At 42.8% G+C, this 17,047-nt stretch overlaps 1 protein-coding gene across 1 annotated transcript; it reads left to right on the top strand.

Moving 5' to 3' along the window:
• Positions 1-334: 334 nt before the first annotated feature.
• Positions 335-16,297, top strand: senp3a (SUMO specific peptidase 3a). Its single transcript, XM_036580800.1, has 11 exons — positions 335-491; positions 4,539-5,284; positions 8,367-8,519; positions 9,695-9,806; positions 10,473-10,620; positions 10,981-11,028; positions 11,744-11,821; positions 13,127-13,264; positions 13,917-14,000; positions 15,026-15,076; positions 15,933-16,297. Exons 2-11 carry the CDS (start codon positions 4,645-4,647, stop codon positions 16,041-16,043), a joined length of 1,563 nt encoding a protein of 520 aa, XP_036436693.1. The 5' UTR covers positions 335-491; positions 4,539-4,644; the 3' UTR covers positions 16,044-16,297.
• The last annotated feature ends 750 nt before the right edge of the window (positions 16,298-17,047 follow it).

Below are 17,047 nucleotides of genomic sequence, written 5' to 3'. Positions count from 1 at the left end.
AATGTATTTTTTTTTCACATGACGACTTAGAAACTGTTCTAATTTTTATGTTGTATGGAAAAAAATTTTTTACCGCGATCTTTTTTAATTAAATCTATTAGAATATATAATATTAGACAGTGCGGGACATATAAAATAAATTTCGTTGATTTTTTCGTAAATCGGGGGAAAAAAAGCGTTTCTCACACAAAATTAACTGAATATTGATTAGCGGCGCAGTTATCGCGGCTCTGATTGGTCAGGCCGAAGCCCGCCTTCCTGATCGCAGCTTCTGATTGGAAGATCGAACAGTTTCCTCGCGGTGGCGTCATCGGCGCGCGGCGGAAGTGCAGTGTTTCGCTGTAAAGTCGCGCCGGCGCTCAATGAATGAGAGCCGAACAGAAACAGGAGCGAATTAAACCCGGAGCTCCACCGAAACCCAGCGGTTATAACGCATTATAACGGCCTATTAGCGGATTACTAGCGCCTTCTGCTGCGGGGCTCGGCTGCAGGTGAGTGTTTAACCGAACAACCAGCGCGCGGCTGAAGTTGGCTTCCTAACCGCCAGCTCCTCCTCCGAACTCCCCCGGTCCACCTTAAATACGGCAGCGCTTACAGTCAGGAGCCTGGGCGCCGGAGCGCGGCTGCTGCAGCGCTTAAGGTGGAACGGGAATTCGATAAAGGAGCTAAATTCAGCTTCGTGCGGCGAACACAAACACACACCACCGATCCCCCTGAACACACTGGACACATCAAACACGTTCCACCTTAGGTTAAAACGACTGAGAACCTGAGAACGTTTAGGAACGTAGAACGTTAATCATTAGTCCTCTTTAAACCATTTAAAGGGAAATTCCACCCACTTTCCCAAATATCTGCCTAATCCACCGGTTAAGATGTAAACAGAGCGGTTCAGAGTGGTTTGGTGTGAAACGCTCCGTTCTAGATAAACTTACCGAGTCAGAACTGTTCACAGTGGTGGTGATAGGAACCAGACGTCCACCTCTAAAAGCTCCCTCACAGAAAGTTCCTACATGAAATGGTTATGAATTCACTGCCTGATGACTGAGACACTGTTTTATGGTAGTTTAGAGAACTTAAACTCCATTCATGGTGGAGGGATACATGCAGGGCGCTGTGAGGCAAAATAGTCCCCAAAGAAAACTTATTATTTCAGATTTTCCACTATTTTCCCATCATCAACATTCCATTTAAACTCAGAAGACTCGTGTAGGTTCACTGGTGGTTCTGGATAGTAAATAAAATGTCTATATTTGTGTTGTAGTCATGGCGACCCCTGGTTCCCATCACCACCACTGTACAGACATCTGAACCATTTCACACCAAACCACTCTGAATCTCTCTGTTTACACCTCACACACTGAGTTACTCAGGTTCAAAGGCTTTTATTCCTGTTTACTAACATGACTGCATCGTATTACATTGTTATAATGTATTTTGAAGAGAAAAATTGTTATTGTGAAAGACAGTTAAGAGGCTCCCATTCCTGGTCCTGGAGGCCCGCTGTCCTGCATGTTTTGGTGTTTTCCCGCTCTAACATACCTGATCCAGCTAATCAGCTCTGTAATAAGCCCTACCTGAGCTGATGTGTGTGTTATAGCAGATAAATAATAAAACATGCAGGACAGGTGTGCGAAACAACTACTTGATAAAATATAATAAACTATAATACATTAGATAAACCTTTTTTTTTTGGAAGGAATTTTTCCAGTTCCACCCACTAGTTCTGACTCCCCCAGTCACACGATACCATCAGCGCTAAGAGGGTGAAGGCAAACACAGGCTTCCTCTGAGTTCTGTGAAGCTCCACTGCATCCTTCTAACTGTTGCTAACGCAGCTTCACTGTACAGCTGAACGCGCTCGGAGGAGACGCTGACCGCCAGATCTGTTATGTCAGCTAACAGACACCTGCGCTGGCAGCATCACGCTGAGTGATGGGGGGAGACAGGGGGCCATCCTGCCCACCCAGAGAGAGCAAGCTCTCTTGGACTGCTGGACACCGACGGCTGCAGCATCACCGGGGATCAAACTTGCGATCTCCTGAAGAGAGAGACAACGATTAGACCTTGTTTATCAGACTCCAGACCTCACAGACCAACACACTGCAGACTGCACTGCCTCATTAAACACACTTTGCACTTTGGACTGGAAGGTCTCCACTTTGACCTGCCTGGCTTAGACGGTTGCACCACCATCTAAGGTTCGTTTCCCGCCTACTTTGTTTGGTCTGAACCAAAATAGCAGGTGTGAAAGGTGCCACGGTTCAGACCACAGGACCAAACCAAAAGAGGTGGTCTCTGTCGTCGACTCAGAGAAAGTATCCTTTAGTACAAATAGGTCAACTACAAACTACTCCTGAGCTCAGATACTGCTAGGAACAAAAGCCTGTATTAAAACTTAAAAGAAACAGAATTGGACACAGTGTAAGTGCTGGACAATACATTACATTAAGTACTTAACTCAGTGCTCATTTAAGTGCTGTATAAAGAGACGGTCTTCAATCTGTGTTTGAAGGCCGTGAGAGACTCTGCTGTTCGGACAGCCAGTGGGAGCTCATTCCACCACCTGGACTCCAGTACAGAGAACAGTCTTGATGCTCGTCTTCCACATGTGTTGAAAGACGGCGGGTCCAGCTGAGCTGTACTTGAAGCTCGAAGCGCTTGAGGTACAGTTTGAGTTTTGACCATTGCCATCAGGTCCATTTTTGGCTTTGTAGGCATCAGGGTGTTAAATCAGATGCAGCTACAGGAAGCCAGTGAAGGGAGCGCAGCAGTGGAGTGACGTGACTGAACTTAGGAAGATTGAAGACGAGCCGAGCTGCTGCATTCAGGATGAGGTGCAGAGGCTTGATGGCCACATAGGAAGACCAGCCAAGAGCGAGTTGCAGCAGTCAAGGCTTGAGATGACAAGAGACTGAACGAGCACCTGGGTGGCCTCTCGAGTGAGGAAGGGTCGGATCCTCCGGATGTTTTACAGGAGAAACCTGCATGACCGAGTCAGGTTCGCAGTATGAGCTGAGAACGATAACTGACCATCCAGAACCACACCAGGACTTCTAGCCTCTTCAGACGAGACAATCAGAGAGCTCTCGAATGAGATGGAAGATCATGATGACGACCTGTTAAACAGTGGAGGAAGAAAAAGAAGCGGGAGAGAAGTAAAAGTGAGCCGTGGTAGCTCTCAGGGAGGAGACCGGACATTTAACTGAATTCGGTTCAAAGAAAAAGTCAAGTCAACATTTTACCCCATTCAAATGGAAAAGGCTGCCCGCCGAATTCACGCCACCATCAGACGCTCTACAAACCAGTCTAGTCCAGTACAGAGATGCAGCCCACGCAGGTGATGACGACAGGATGCAGGTGTGTCACGCAGAGTTCTTTAGTCGCACGATAAACTGCAATGAGGAACCAAAACTAACCAGATTAGATGTAGACAGTGTGACCTAAACATGAACCCTGGTCTGGACCTTCAGTGGTGAAAGCATCCTAAAACTATTTAATGCTTCAGAACTGTTTTTTAAAACCTGAAATGTTGTGGAAACCTACAGTGTTAAAGCTTGTTTTGGGTTAAAAAAAACATCTTTATTTTTTATAACACTTTTCATGCCAGTGGCAGCTGAGAGTGCTTTACAGACAGGTGTTAATGTTTTTACAGTAATAGAAGAAGCTGTGAGTATTCGTTTAAAATCATATGAGACAATAACAGATCAGATTAAACAGATAGAGTAGAGTTTTACTGAAGCTCTGAGTTAAAGAGCTGCGTTTTCAGGTGTTTATTAAAAGTGAGCTCTGAGCTCGACTGTCTAATAAAAGCTGAACTGAGCTCCACAGTTTAGAAGCAGAATAACTGAAAAATAATGAATTTATGGATAAATTTAGCATCATGAAAGATTTCCCTCAATCAACCCCACACAGCGTGGTGGAGAGGCGGAGCTGCACTGAGGATCAACACAGCTCAAACAGCACCATGGCAGAGAAACAGGTTCTCTCACAGAACAACAAAATAACTAAAACAGAAGGTCTGTCTGTGAGTGGAGGGAAAGTCAGGGAGACTAAATGCACACAAGACGCGACAAACGTGAAAATAAAGATGCAAACATGACAAACTGTATTAATGAACCAAAACATCAGGTTGATGGAAACATTGACATTTTTTACGCTTTTTTATTTTTACCACTTGCAATTTGGCCAGAAAGACGCTGGAAAATAACTAATGTCTATTATGAGTGGGTATATGACACACTGATTACCTACAACCAGCAGTGCTCTATAATGTTCATATGATCCACACAGTCACTCTGACAGACTGTAATACACTACAGGAAGCGTAGGGGGCGATATGGCTTCTACTGTTTCATTTAAAAAGCCTCTATAATGTTCATATGATCCACACAGTCACTCTGACAGACTGTAATACACTACAGGAAGCGTAGGGGGCGATATGGCTTCTACTGTTTCATTTAAAAAGCTCTATAATGTTCATATGAGTTATTCTGTGTTATGGTTATTATTGTTATCATTTGTTTTTTCTTTTTCAGTCTGAATTCCTGTGCCAGTGTGAGCGCCCCCTTCTGGCTGGCTGTTGCGCTGTATTAGTGTTGGTGTGGAGTCAGGCTGGCGGAGGTGGTGGGGTGCCCGTGGACCATGAGGGACAGTGCTAGCGGCCTAGCACAAACGCACTGGCCCAATGAGCTTATGCTAACGGCGGGCGAAGATGGCACCGCCAGCGGGGGCGCTATTGGTGGGAGGCATCTAATGGACCCAGCGGCGGCCCAGTACGCACCCAGCCCGGCTCAGCTCAAACTGGGCCGCGGCGTGCAGGACGTTAGCCTGTGGGGGGCGGAGTACACCGTACCTGATGAAGAGGAAGAGGAGGAGGAAGAGATGGATGGGGAAGATGAAGACATGGAAGAGGAGGCGGATGAGGATGAGAGTTTCCGTGGAAACTCCGAAAGCGAGGACAACTGCGTGCTGCTAGAGGCCCTGCAGCCGCTGCGTAATCAGGCAGGCCTCAAAGCCAGGGACTTTCCTGACTACCCTGCCCACACTTGGGCTGACGCGCCAAGCTTGAGTCGACCAGCTTGGTGGGGTCACAGAACCCGGAGGTGTATGAGCATTCGGTTCCGGCTGGCGCAGCAGTGGAGAACCTGGCGTCAGCGGGCAAAGTGGGCGGGGTCTGTGGGGTTCAGGAGGTCACGCTGGAGGACCAGGAGGAGGCGTCAGAGGCAACCAGAGAGGGCGCTAATGCACAGAGAGCCCCACGGTGCGGACAGAGAGACAGCAGGTAATAATTGTGGAGTGATTTTAATCCAGTATGAATCTGCAGTGTGTGTAGTTTTACAGTAATAATTGTGGAGTGATTTTAATCCAGTATGAATCTGCAGTGTGTGTAGTTTTACAGTCTGACTGTAATAATTGTGGAGTGATTTTAATCCAGTATGAATCTGCAGTGTGTGTAGTTTTACAGTCTGACGGTAATAATTGTGGAGTGATTTTAATCCGTTATGAATCTGCAGTGTGTGTAGTTTTACAGTCTGACGGTAATAATTATGGAGTGATTTTAATCCAGTATGAATCTGCAGTGTGTGTAGTTTTACAGTCTGACGGTAATAATTATGGAGTGATTTTAATCCAGTATGAATCTGCAGTGTGTGTAGTTTTACAGTCTGACTGTAATAATTGTGGAGCGATTTTAATCCAGTATGAATCTGCAGTGTGTAGTTTTACAGTCTGACTGTAATAATTGTGGAGTGATTTTAATCCAGTATGAATCTGCAGTGTGTGTAGTTTTACAGTCTGACTGTAATAATTGTGGAGCGATTTTAATCCAGTATGAATCTGCAGTGTGTGTAGTTTTACAGTCTGACGGTAATAATTATGGAGTGATTTTAATCCAGTATGAATCTGCAGTGTGTGTAGTTTTACAGTCTGACTGTAATAATTGTGGAGCGATTTTAATCCAGTATGAATCTGCAGTGTGTAGTTTTACAGTCTGACTGTAATAATTGTGGAGTGATTTTAATCCGGTATGAATCTGCAGTGTGTGTAGTTTTACAGTCTGACTGTAATAATTGTGGAGCGATTTTAATCCAGTATGAATCTGCAGTGTGTAGTTTTACAGTCTGACAGTAGAAATTGTGGAGTGATTTTAATCCGGTATGAATCTGCAGTGTGTGTAGTTTTACAGTCTGACGGTAATAATTGTGGAGCGATTTTAATCCCGTATGAATCTGCAGTGTGTGTAGTTTTACAGTAATAATTGTGGAGTGATTTTAATCCAGTATGAATCTGCAGTGTGTGTAGTTTTACAGTCTGACGGTAATAATTGTGGAGTGATTTTAATCCAGTATGAATCTGCAGTGTGTGTAGTTTTACAGTCTGACGGTAATAATTATGGAGTGATTTTAATCCAGTATGAATCTGCAGTGTGTGTAGTTTTACAGTAATAATTGTGGAGTGATTTTAATCCAGTATGAATCTGCAGTGTGTGTAGTTTTACAGTAATAATTGTGGAGTGATTTTAATCCAGTATGAATCTGCAGTGTGTGTAGTTTTACAGTCTGACGGTAATAATTGTGGAGTGATTTTAATCCAGTATGAATCTGCAGTGTGTGTAGTTTTACAGTCTGACGGTAATAATTGTGGAGTGATTTTAATCCAGTATGAATCTGCAGTGTGTGTAGTTTTACAGTAATAATTGTGGAGTGATTTTAATCCAGTATGAATCTGCAGTGTGTGTAGTTTTACAGTCTGACAGTAATAATTGTGGAGCGATTTTAATCCAGTATGAATCTGCAGTGTGTGTAGTTTTACAGTCTGACGGTAATAATTGTGGAGTGATTTTAATCCAGTATGAATCTGCAGTGTGTGTAGTTTTACAGTCTGACGGTAATAATTGTGGAGTGATTTTAATCCAGTATGAATCTGCAGTGTGTGGAGTTTTACAGTCTGACAGTAATAATTGTGGAGTGATTTTAATCCAGTATGAATCTGCAGTGTGTAGTTTTACAGTCTGACAATAATAATTGTGGAGTGATTTTAATCCCGTATGAATCTGCAGTGTGTGTAGTTTTACAGTAATAATTGTGGAGTGATTTTAATCCAGTATGAATCTGCAGTGTGTGTAGTTTTACAGTCTGACGGTAATAATTATGGAGTGATATTAATCCAGTATGAATCTGCAGTGTGTAGTTTTACAGTAATAATTGTGGAGCGATTTTAATCCAGTATGAATCTGCAGTGTGTGTAGTTTTACAGTAATAATTGTGGAGTGATTTTAATCCAGTATGAATCTGCAGTGTGTAGTTTTACAGTAATAATTGTGTAGTGATTTTAATCCAGTATGAATCTGCAGTGTGTGTAGTTTAACAGTCTGACAGTAATAATTGTGGAGTGATTTTAATCCAGTATGAATCTGCAGTGTGTGTAGTTTAACAGTCTGACAGTAATAATTGTGGAGCGATTTTAATCCAGTATGAATCTGCAGTGTGTAGTTTTACAGTCTGACGGTAATAATTGTGGAGTGATTTTAATCCAGTATGAATCTGCAGTGTGTAGTTTTACAGTCTGACAGTAATAATTGTGGAGCGATTTTAATCCAGTATGAATCTGCAGTGTGTAGTTTTACAGTCTGACAGTAATAATTGTGGAGTGATTTTAATCTACCTATCTATATCTATCTATCTATCTGTCTATATATATATATATGCTCTTGAGTAATCAGATAATGGGGAAACTCTGGGTCTGCATGAGTCAGACAGTAATCAGATTTCAGCTTTATAACCAGCCAGTAATCTCACAGAATAAGACGTGACGTAAACGTAACATAAAACTCAAAATGTCATGCTGCTGCTTTACCTCAAAATATGAACATACATCATCAGAACATGAAGAATATTTAAACCCTTCATTTCGTCAAGCATGTATTTGGTACAAAAGTGTTTTGCTGCGTTTTGCGGCGACGCTGCTCGCTTATTTCCGGTGCCGCCGTTTGTTTCGCACATGCTCAGACTGAGATATCCGAAAGAAATCAGAGTAAGAGTTTACAGCACTGAGAAATCTGATTACTGAGCTAAAATCCAGCCTCTTCATCTGATTTCTTAATCGGATTTCTAGACCTTACCCTGATCTAAAAAATCAGAGTGTGTTGTTTACATGATCATTTGAATAATCAGATAACTGCAGAAATCAGATTATGATTGAATGCACTCACTCATAGGCCATTATAGACGATATTGGTTATTGATCAGCACCCTTTTCCTGCTGAGTGAGCTCCTGTAGTGGGACTCTCCAGCTCACAGTGCTGATCTGTACTGTGCTGTTAATGATGTGTGAACTGAAAGCTGTTGTTTCCTCCTGATCCTCAGACTCCTGCAGCTCCAGCAGACTCTCCACGAGTAAAGACGGCTCCGTCAGGGACGACGGTGAAGGACGGGGTTCCCCCTGCGGTCCTCTGGCGGCCCGCGACCGGCCCAGCCCTCAGAACCAGCTCAGCAGCGAACACATCTCCTGTGTACAAGGTAGAGCTGCGACGCCACCGCGGGGCTGAGCTCGTTACCGTCACTGCAGAACCTCTGTTTCTCGTGTTTCATTATGTTTTGGTGGGAAAAGTTGATCAAGGTAGTCGCTGAGTTGTTTGGTAGCTGCTAAATTGTTTCAGATTGTTGCTAAGTTGGTCCTTGGGTGTTGCTAAGCGGTTTCTAAGGTGTTAAGTTGTTGCTATGGTGTTCCAGGTGGTTGCTACGGTGTTCCAGGTGCTTGCTGGGTTTTCAATGCATGGTTGCTATGGTAATCCTGGTAGTAGCTAAGGTGTTGCTGGACAGTTGCTAGGAAGCAGTTGCTACGAAGTTTTAGGTGGTTGCAAAGGCATTGCTAATCAATTTCTACCAAGGTTGTCACTGGGGTTTACTATATTGTTTCAGGTTGTTGCTAGGTTGATGCTTGGGTGTTGCTAAGCAGTTGCTAAGGTGTTAGGTGGTTGCTATGGTGTTCCAGGTGGTTGCTTGGGTTTTAAAGCATGGTTGCTAGGGTATTTCAGGTAGTAGCCAAGGTGTTGATAGGCAGTTACTAGATTGTTGCTAGGGTGTTGCTAAGCGGTTTCTACAATATCTAAGGTGGTCGCTATGGTTGACTTGGTAGCTGCTATATTGTTCCATGTTGTTGCTAGGTTGATGCTTTAGTGTTGCTAAGCGGTTGCTATGGTGTTCCAGGTAGTAGCTGAAGTGTTGCTAAGCGGTTTCTACAATATCCAAGGTGGTCGCTATGGTTTACTTGTTAGCTGCTGTATTGTTCCATGTTGTTGCTAGGTTGATGCTTTAGTGTTGCTAAGCGGTTGCTATGGTGTTCCAGGTGGTTGCTTAGGTTTTAAGGCATGGTTGCTATGGTATTCTAGGTAGTAGCTAAGGTGTTGCTAGAATGTTGCTAGTGTGTTGCTAAGCAACAGCTGTGTTTTAAAGTGGTTGCAAAGGCATTCGAGTTGGTTTCAACAGTATCCAAAGTGGTCACTGGGTGTTTACTTGGTAGCTGCTATATTGTTTCAGGTTGTTGACAGGACGTTGCTAAGTGGTTGCTGGTGGTGTTTAATGTGTTTTGGAATAAAACGGTTCAATTATTCCAGGACTGGGTTTAATTTGTTCTTATAAAAGTCTGTAATTGTGTGAGTTCTTATTTTTTCCTCTGTGCTGTTTGTTGTCAGGTATTCTGGACGAGTTCCTGCAGCAGTACGGCAGTTTGATCCCCATCCACGTGGATGAAGTGGTGGAGAGACTGCAGAGCGTTTTCAACGAGAGCTTCTCCAGCCCACACAGGTCACCCACGTCCTCATTTACCCTCATCTTTAAAGCGATAGCTCGTCTAAAAATCTAATTCCCCCAGTTTTTCCGAGTGAGCCTGACTCGGTCAGCCAAAACATGTTTGGCGTCTGAAGTTAGCTTCTTTAGTGTTAGCGCTGGAGCTACGAGGTTAATGTAGCCAACACGTAATGGAAGCTTATACCCCACCGATTAGCATGGTGCTAACTGCAGTCTAAATCGCACCTTTGTCCCTCAAATGTGTTTGAGAAGCTGGTTTCCAGTTTCTGTTCACCAGTTTCTTGTTCTAATTTCCCCGTTCCACCTTAAATGGTGGCAGTATTCTGAACTCAAACGTCGCCATAGTTAGAACGGTGAATGAGTCGTTTTCCAGCAGCGTGGAACGTATCATTAAATGTCATAGCGTCACGTGGAGCATCTGCAACAGGCAACACCAAACCGCAGAAAGTATGCGAGCCTGTCATCTCGCGAAGGCGCTTTCAGCTTCGCACAACCCTCGAGAATTTAGTTTCACAAGAAGTGCTGAGGCCTTAAGGTGGAACGGGAAGATTCGAGTAAGAATCTGGTGGACAGGGCACTGAGTGAGGGAATAAACACTGCGGACTAAACCGCGTCTCTCTAACGAGCTGTGATTCAGGGTTTAATGCGCTGGTGTTTCCTCAGGAAGGTGATGGTGCAGCATTTAATGCAGTCGTACCAGCGCATGTCCGGAACCGCCATGATGAGGGATTTCCGCGTTAACTATAAGCGCCACGTTCTGACCATGGACGACCTGAGCACGCTGTACGGACAGAACTGGCTCAATGACCAGGTGGGGCTTTAGAACCTGTCCTGTCAGAATACGACGGTTTAAATACACAATTACTTTATATATTTATAATTTGATTAAAGAGTCTGTGGTGTTTACGACTGTCATCATCATTATTGATGTGCTTTGTGATTTATAGTTATATTAAAGCTAAAAATAAACTGATTTGATTGTTATTAATATTAGTATTAATATTATTAGTAGTAGTATTATCCATTAGTATTAGTAGTAGTAATAATGTTATACTAATAATAACATAGTAATAGTTGTTTAATGCATTTTTTCAGTACTAACAATATATATATATAATTTTGGTGCCGATTTTATTTCTGATAAAGTATTTAATGTGTGTGTTTCGTCCAGGTGATGAACATGTATGGAGATTTGGTCATGGACGCTGTTCCTGACCGAGTAAGAACCAGACATACCTTCAAAAACACTCACATTCACACTGCTTTAAATATGTTTATATCTGGACTGAATTTTCCTTTCTCATGTACAGTTTCACTGTATAAACTTAAATAACCTCCTCTCTCTCTCTCTCTCTCTCTCTGTATCTCTCTGTATCTCTCTCTCATGCTCGCTCTCTCTCTCACGCTCGCTCTATCTCTTTTTCTCTCTCACTCTCACTCTCGCGCTCTCTCTCTTTTTCTTTGTCTCTCGCTCTTTCTCTTTTTCTCTCTCACTCTCACTCTCGCGCTCTCTCTTTTTCTTTGTCTCTCGCTCTTTCTCTTTCTCTCTCTCTCTCTCTGTATCTCTGTATCTCTCTCTTTCTCTGTATCGCTCTCTCTCACGCTCGCTCTCTCTCACGCTCGCTCTCTCTCTCACGCTCGCTCTATCTCTTTTTCTCTCTCACTCTCGCGCTCTCTCTCTTTTTCTTTGTCTCTCGCTCTCTCTTTTTCTCTCTCTCGCTCTCTTTTTCTCTCTCTCTCTCTGTATCTCACTCTCACGCTCGATCTCTCTCTCATGCTCGCTCTCTCTCTTTTTCTCTCTCACTCTCACTCTCGTGCTCTCTCTCTTTTTCTCTGTCTCTTGCTCTCTCTCTCTTTTTCTCTGTCTCTCTCTCTCTCTCTCTCTCTCTCTCTCTCTCTCTCGCTCTCTCTTTGTATCTCTCACATGCTCTCAGGTTCACTTCTTTAACAGCTTCTTCTATGATAAGTTGAGGACAAAAGGATATGAAGGCGTCAAGCGGTGGACGAAAAACGTCAGTAACACTACACACTTAAACATGGTTCTTTAATGGGTTCTGTAGTAATGGTTCTATTTAAAACCGTGTTCTGTATAGAACCATTTAATGCTAAAAGCAGCATTTTCAAAATTATCAGCCTTTATTTCTTTTAACTCGTACCAGTTAAAGGCACCATCTTGTGAAAGCCGGTAAGTCTAGCTTTAAACTGGTGAAGTGCAGGTGAGCTTATAGAAGAGAAAACTTCAGGGGGTGAGATAATAATGCCCCAAAACAAACTGGAAACCAAGACAGAACTAAACTCATCTAACAAATTACACAAAGGCCACCTCCCTGTCCCAAACCAGGAGAGAACAACATACAAAACAGGGCACTCACCCCCCCTACTGACGCAGAGAGGGGTTTACAAGTATTTAGACCAACTCATACAACAGTAACACATGAGTTCACAAACAAAGATTCAGGTGGTCGGTCTGGTCAGGTGGAGGCTGAGGGCACAGGTCCGACCACTGGAGCAGCCCTCCCCTTCTGCAGTGCATCTCTGCCCCATAAGTAGCTGGAGCGCCCCCTGCTGTAGCCAATCAGAGTCCTCCAGACATTAACCCTGTGGGAAAAGGTGATAACTGAGAAAGAGAGAGCACAAAACAAACACCACACACCCCCAGGATCGTAACAGTAGACCTGCGTGGCTAAAATAGCTGTCGGCAGCCAACGTTAACATTTAGCTGGAATAGAGCTGTACACTGTTAGAAATGAAGGTTCTGTTCAGGTACATTTCTCATTCATCAAGGTACAAACAGTGTAAATGTTCCCTCAAAGCTCCAACAGTGGTTTTAAGGTCTGATTGTGAACCTTAAATAAGTGTTTCCAGGTGAAAGGTTCGTATTTGTACCTTTTCATAACCGAATGTTTTAAACAGAACAGTAAAATAAAAGCCTGGAGACGAGACGGGGTGTGTGGAGTCAGTACAGCTTAGAACATATCATTTCAGTGGATTATGGTTCAGTTATGTTCCCTGACTAAAGGTACTGAGATGGAGCCTTGAGTGTTCCACCCCAGTGACAGGAGGGGAACTGACCCAGAGACAGTTTAGTACCTTTATTTCTGAGAGTGTAGCAGTGAGGCAGTTTGTTTACATGCGATTTGTAGAACATGTTAAAGTTAGCAGTTCAGAATTGAGCTTGTGTTAATTGGCTATCGATCAGTATTAATTATCAGTCCGTTGGGTGTGATGTGTTTCTAGGCGAGTGTTGACTGTATGGTGTCTGTCTTCGTGTCCCACCTCCACACATCTGGCTAAACTGTGTTTAATCCCGTGTGCAGGTGGACATTTTCCAGAAGAAGTATCTGTTGATTCCGATCCATCTGGAGGTTCACTGGTCTCTGGTCTGCGTCAACGTTCCTGAGCGCACAATCACCTACTTCGACTCGCAGAGGACCCTCAACCGCCGCTGCCCGAAGGTCCGGCGACTTCATATTTACACTGTTCACTTTGTTTCTGTGCAGTTCTGTATGTTAGCAGGCTGAAGTTCAGGGACACGACCACAAGGGGGCTCAGTGAGCGTCACTGTGAAGGGAGTAGCAATGAAACGCGGAGATTCGTAATTTTGGACTGTCACTAGTCTTTTACGCCGAGAGAGAGATTGTTACAATATCATATTGTTACATTATTAAATTGTCAGTTTGTTGCATTATCGTATTGTTACACTATCAAAATGTTACATTATCAATTTGTTACATTATTGAACCGTTAAATGATCAAATTGATGCATTATTTAATCGTTGCGTTATTAAATTGTTACATTATCATGTTACATTATTGTATTTTTGCATTGAAATTTGCATGAAATTGTTACATTATCAAATAGCTACATTCTTAAATTGTTACATTATTGTTACGTTATCATATTGTTACATTATCAAGTATTTGTATTAACAATTCTGTTATGTTAAATTATCAAATTATTAAATGATCATTTTCCTGCGTTATTAAATCATTACATTATCATATTGGAAAACGCTGACGGAGGTTTGTAATTTTAGACCATCACTGGTCTTTTACACCGTATCGTCTAACGTGGTGATGATGGTTAACGTTGTTTCTCTTTTTCAGCACATCGCAAAATACCTGCTAGCGGAGGCGATCAAGAGAGAGCAGAAAGAGTTCTACAGCGGCTGGAGGGGTCTGTTCAAAATGGTACGTAGAGACCACCAGAGAGAGGGTCCAGCAGGGGTCTCATCTCTGAGAAACGGGGACAAGAGAGTTAAAAACTGCTTCCAGGCCTGTAAACGTGACGGAGTTCACACTTAAAAAAGATTCAGAAAGAGGACAGTGTCAACCATATCCAACACGATCACCATCAACCTGAAGAACGATTTAACCATGTGAAGAACCACTTAAGCATGCAAATAGTTCCACATACTACCCATGGTTCTAAAGAGAACCGTTGTCTTTACTAAAGAACCCTTGAAAAATGTGTTTTTTAGTGTACAGTGAAATAATGAAGAGTTTTAAAATGTTACAACGTGTCATTTTTGTTTGTTTCTCGGATGATAATAATTATGTAGGATTGATTTGCTGTATTGAGGTTAAATGTCTGAATTCTTAAACTCGTAGCGTTGAGTGTTTGTGATGATGACTCTGTGTTTGTTTATGTAGTAACATTCTCAAGAAAACGTTCCCTTTTTTAAATCGGTACATTATTAAACTGTAACTCATCACTCAGCAAATCTTTATCTAATTGTAACTTTAATACATTTGTACATTATCAAATTCACACATTATTAATTTTTTACGTTATTAAAACATTATATTCCTTTTTTTGCCTATTTGAAGTGACCTTAGGTCTGAGAAAGGCGCTATAGAAGTTGAACTTTATCGTTATCAAATGTTGCATTATCAGATTCTTACGTTATCAGATTGTTACATTATCAGATTGTCACAGTATGAAATTGTTCCTTTAATAGATACTCAGATAAATAGATATGACTTGTTAAAGTGCCGTATCAGTGAGAGTTGAGCTCTGTGTCCACTGAATGTGCGTGTCTGCGTGCGTATGCGTGTCTGCGTGCGTATGCGTGTGTACGTGTGCACGTGTGCGTGTGTGTGAGTGTGTGTGAGCAGGTTGTGTGTGTTACGGTGAGTGTGTGTGAGAGTTAAAGGGTTGTTTGTACTGCTGTGTGTCAGTGCTGTTCACTCCTCTGTGTTCTGGATTGTTCTAGAACGTGGCCCGGCAGAACAATGACAGCGACTGTGGAGCTTTTGTCCTCCAGGTGAGGCTCTGTGTCCATCAGCCGTCCTGCTCTCTCACTGACACACCGAGGACCATCACACACATTTTAATACAGGGTTTAATTCTAATCCCAAAGAGGGGAAACTCGGCCGTCAGTCAGACACAACCTGAAAACATCATGTTTACAGCTGTTTATCTGTTTACACTAACATCACAACAAATACCCAAACATTACTGTAATAAACAGGGATCTCACGTCCTGAAACACTTTTAATGACCAATTAATTACTTTAAACTGTGTCTCTGCTGCTCTGACTGTGTTCAGTGCTGTGTTTACTGTTTATTGTACTTCTGTACAGTGAACTATGAGGAAAACACTCTTATTAAAGTAATAAATAATTAGATATTGATTATTTTGTTAATACTGTTATATAGTTTCTAACTGTTCACTCACTCTTTGTGCCTCTCTGTATCTCTCTGTCTGTGTTTCCTTCTCTGTTCTCTGTATCTCTTTCTCTCTCTCTGTATCTCTCTGCTGTTTGTGTCTCTCTCTTTTTCTCTGTTTCTCTGTTTTTCTCTCTCTCTCTCTCTCTCTCTCTCTCTACTTTCTCTCTTTTTCTCTGTTTCTCTCTCTCTCTCTCTCTCTCTCTCTCTCTCTGTATCTCTCTCTCTCTACTCTCTCTCTATCTCTCTCTCTCTTTCTGTATCTCTCTCTCTCTCGCTCTCTTTCTCTGTATCTTTTTCTCTTTCTCTCTCTCTCTCTCTCTCTGTATCTCTCTTTCTGTCTCTCCCTCTCTCTCTCCCTCCCTCCTTCTCTCTCTCTCCCTCCCTCTTTCCTTTTGTCTCTCTCTCTCTCTCTCTCTCTCTCTGTCTCTCTCTCTCTCTCTCTCTCTCAGTACTGTAAGTGCCTGGCGTTGGAGCAGCCGTTCGGTTTTGGTCAGCAGGACATGCCGAAGCTGCGCCGGCTGATGTATAAGGAGCTCTGTCACTGCAGACTGTCGCTGTGAGGACGCCCAGACTGATGGAGCGGCCGAGCGAGAGGAGGGGAGGGAGGAGAGCAGCGTCTCACTCCTCAGCTTCCATCCACACAGTGATCCCACCCCCCCGACCACCCTGCCCCTGACTACCCTGCACCCCCCCGAACACGTTTTCCCCTCGTTAATGTACACTCTTAAAAAAGATGAAGTTTAATAAAGAAAATGGTTCTGTTTAGGACCATGAACACTCAAACTACTCTGCATGATTAAAGCGTCCCTCTCCAACAGTCTGAAGAACCATTTCACCATGCAGAGAACCATTTAAGCATGCAAAGGGTTCTTTGAGTATTCATGGTTCTATGTAGAACCATTTTCTTTACTAAAGAACCCTTGAAGAACCATGAAGAGTGTAGTTCGGTGTCCTCCGCTCTGCTCTCCTGTTCGGCTGCCCGTTTATTGGACGAACTCCGGCAGGACGTCCTGTTTTCACAGCGTGGGAGTGAAAATGAATTGTCTTATTAGGTGCCGGCCAATTCTTTGGCAGTTTTTTGTATTTTTTGTTATTATTATTATTGCTATTATTGTTATTTTGATTATTGTTATTTTTATTTTCTCTTCTGTCTTTTTCTTGTCCTTGATGTCGGTATAACTCGTATGCTAAATGCTAAGTTCAAGGTGTTGGAGAGATGCTGTAAAGAGAGATCTGTTCATATTCCCAGAGGACTGTATGGACCACGACACTATATTCCTGTTTTCATTTGGTCACTATCGTTTGTTGTTGTTGACGTATTTGTGTGATTCCAAGTGGCAAAAAAGAGCAGCTGTAAATTAAAAGCGTTTTATATCTTTTCAGATGCATACAGTGTTGTACGGCGTACTAATAAAACCAGAATAAATACCAAAACAGACCTTTCACACCCTCAACAAGAGTTCATCATCATCCAGGTCTTCATCAGTGGTCACCTGCTGACCACGGAGCTGCTCATGTGGCCAGTTAGTGGAAGCTCAGTGGAGGAGTTTCCAATAAAGTGGCC

Source organism: Colossoma macropomum, unplaced genomic scaffold, assembly GCF_904425465.1.
Source record: "Colossoma macropomum unplaced genomic scaffold, Colossoma_macropomum, whole genome shotgun sequence".
NCBI lineage: Eukaryota > Metazoa > Chordata > Actinopteri > Characiformes > Serrasalmidae > Colossoma > Colossoma macropomum.
The sequence above is the reverse complement of the archived record's forward strand: the minus strand, read 5'-3'. Positions and strand labels throughout refer to the sequence as shown.

Bases quoted from the DNA above. Each gene is read 5' to 3' on its own strand.
- senp3a (XM_036580800.1), top strand. From the start codon at position 4,645: ATGAGGGACAGTGCTAGCGGCCTAGCACAAACGCACTGGCCCAATGAG. The intron at 5,285-8,366 runs GTAATAATTGTG...CCTGATCCTCAG, and splicing joins TGCGGACAGAGAGACAGCAG to ACTCCTGCAGCTCCAGCAGA. The intron at 9,807-10,472 runs GTCACCCACGTC...GTGTTTCCTCAG, and splicing joins AGCTTCTCCAGCCCACACAG to GAAGGTGATGGTGCAGCATT.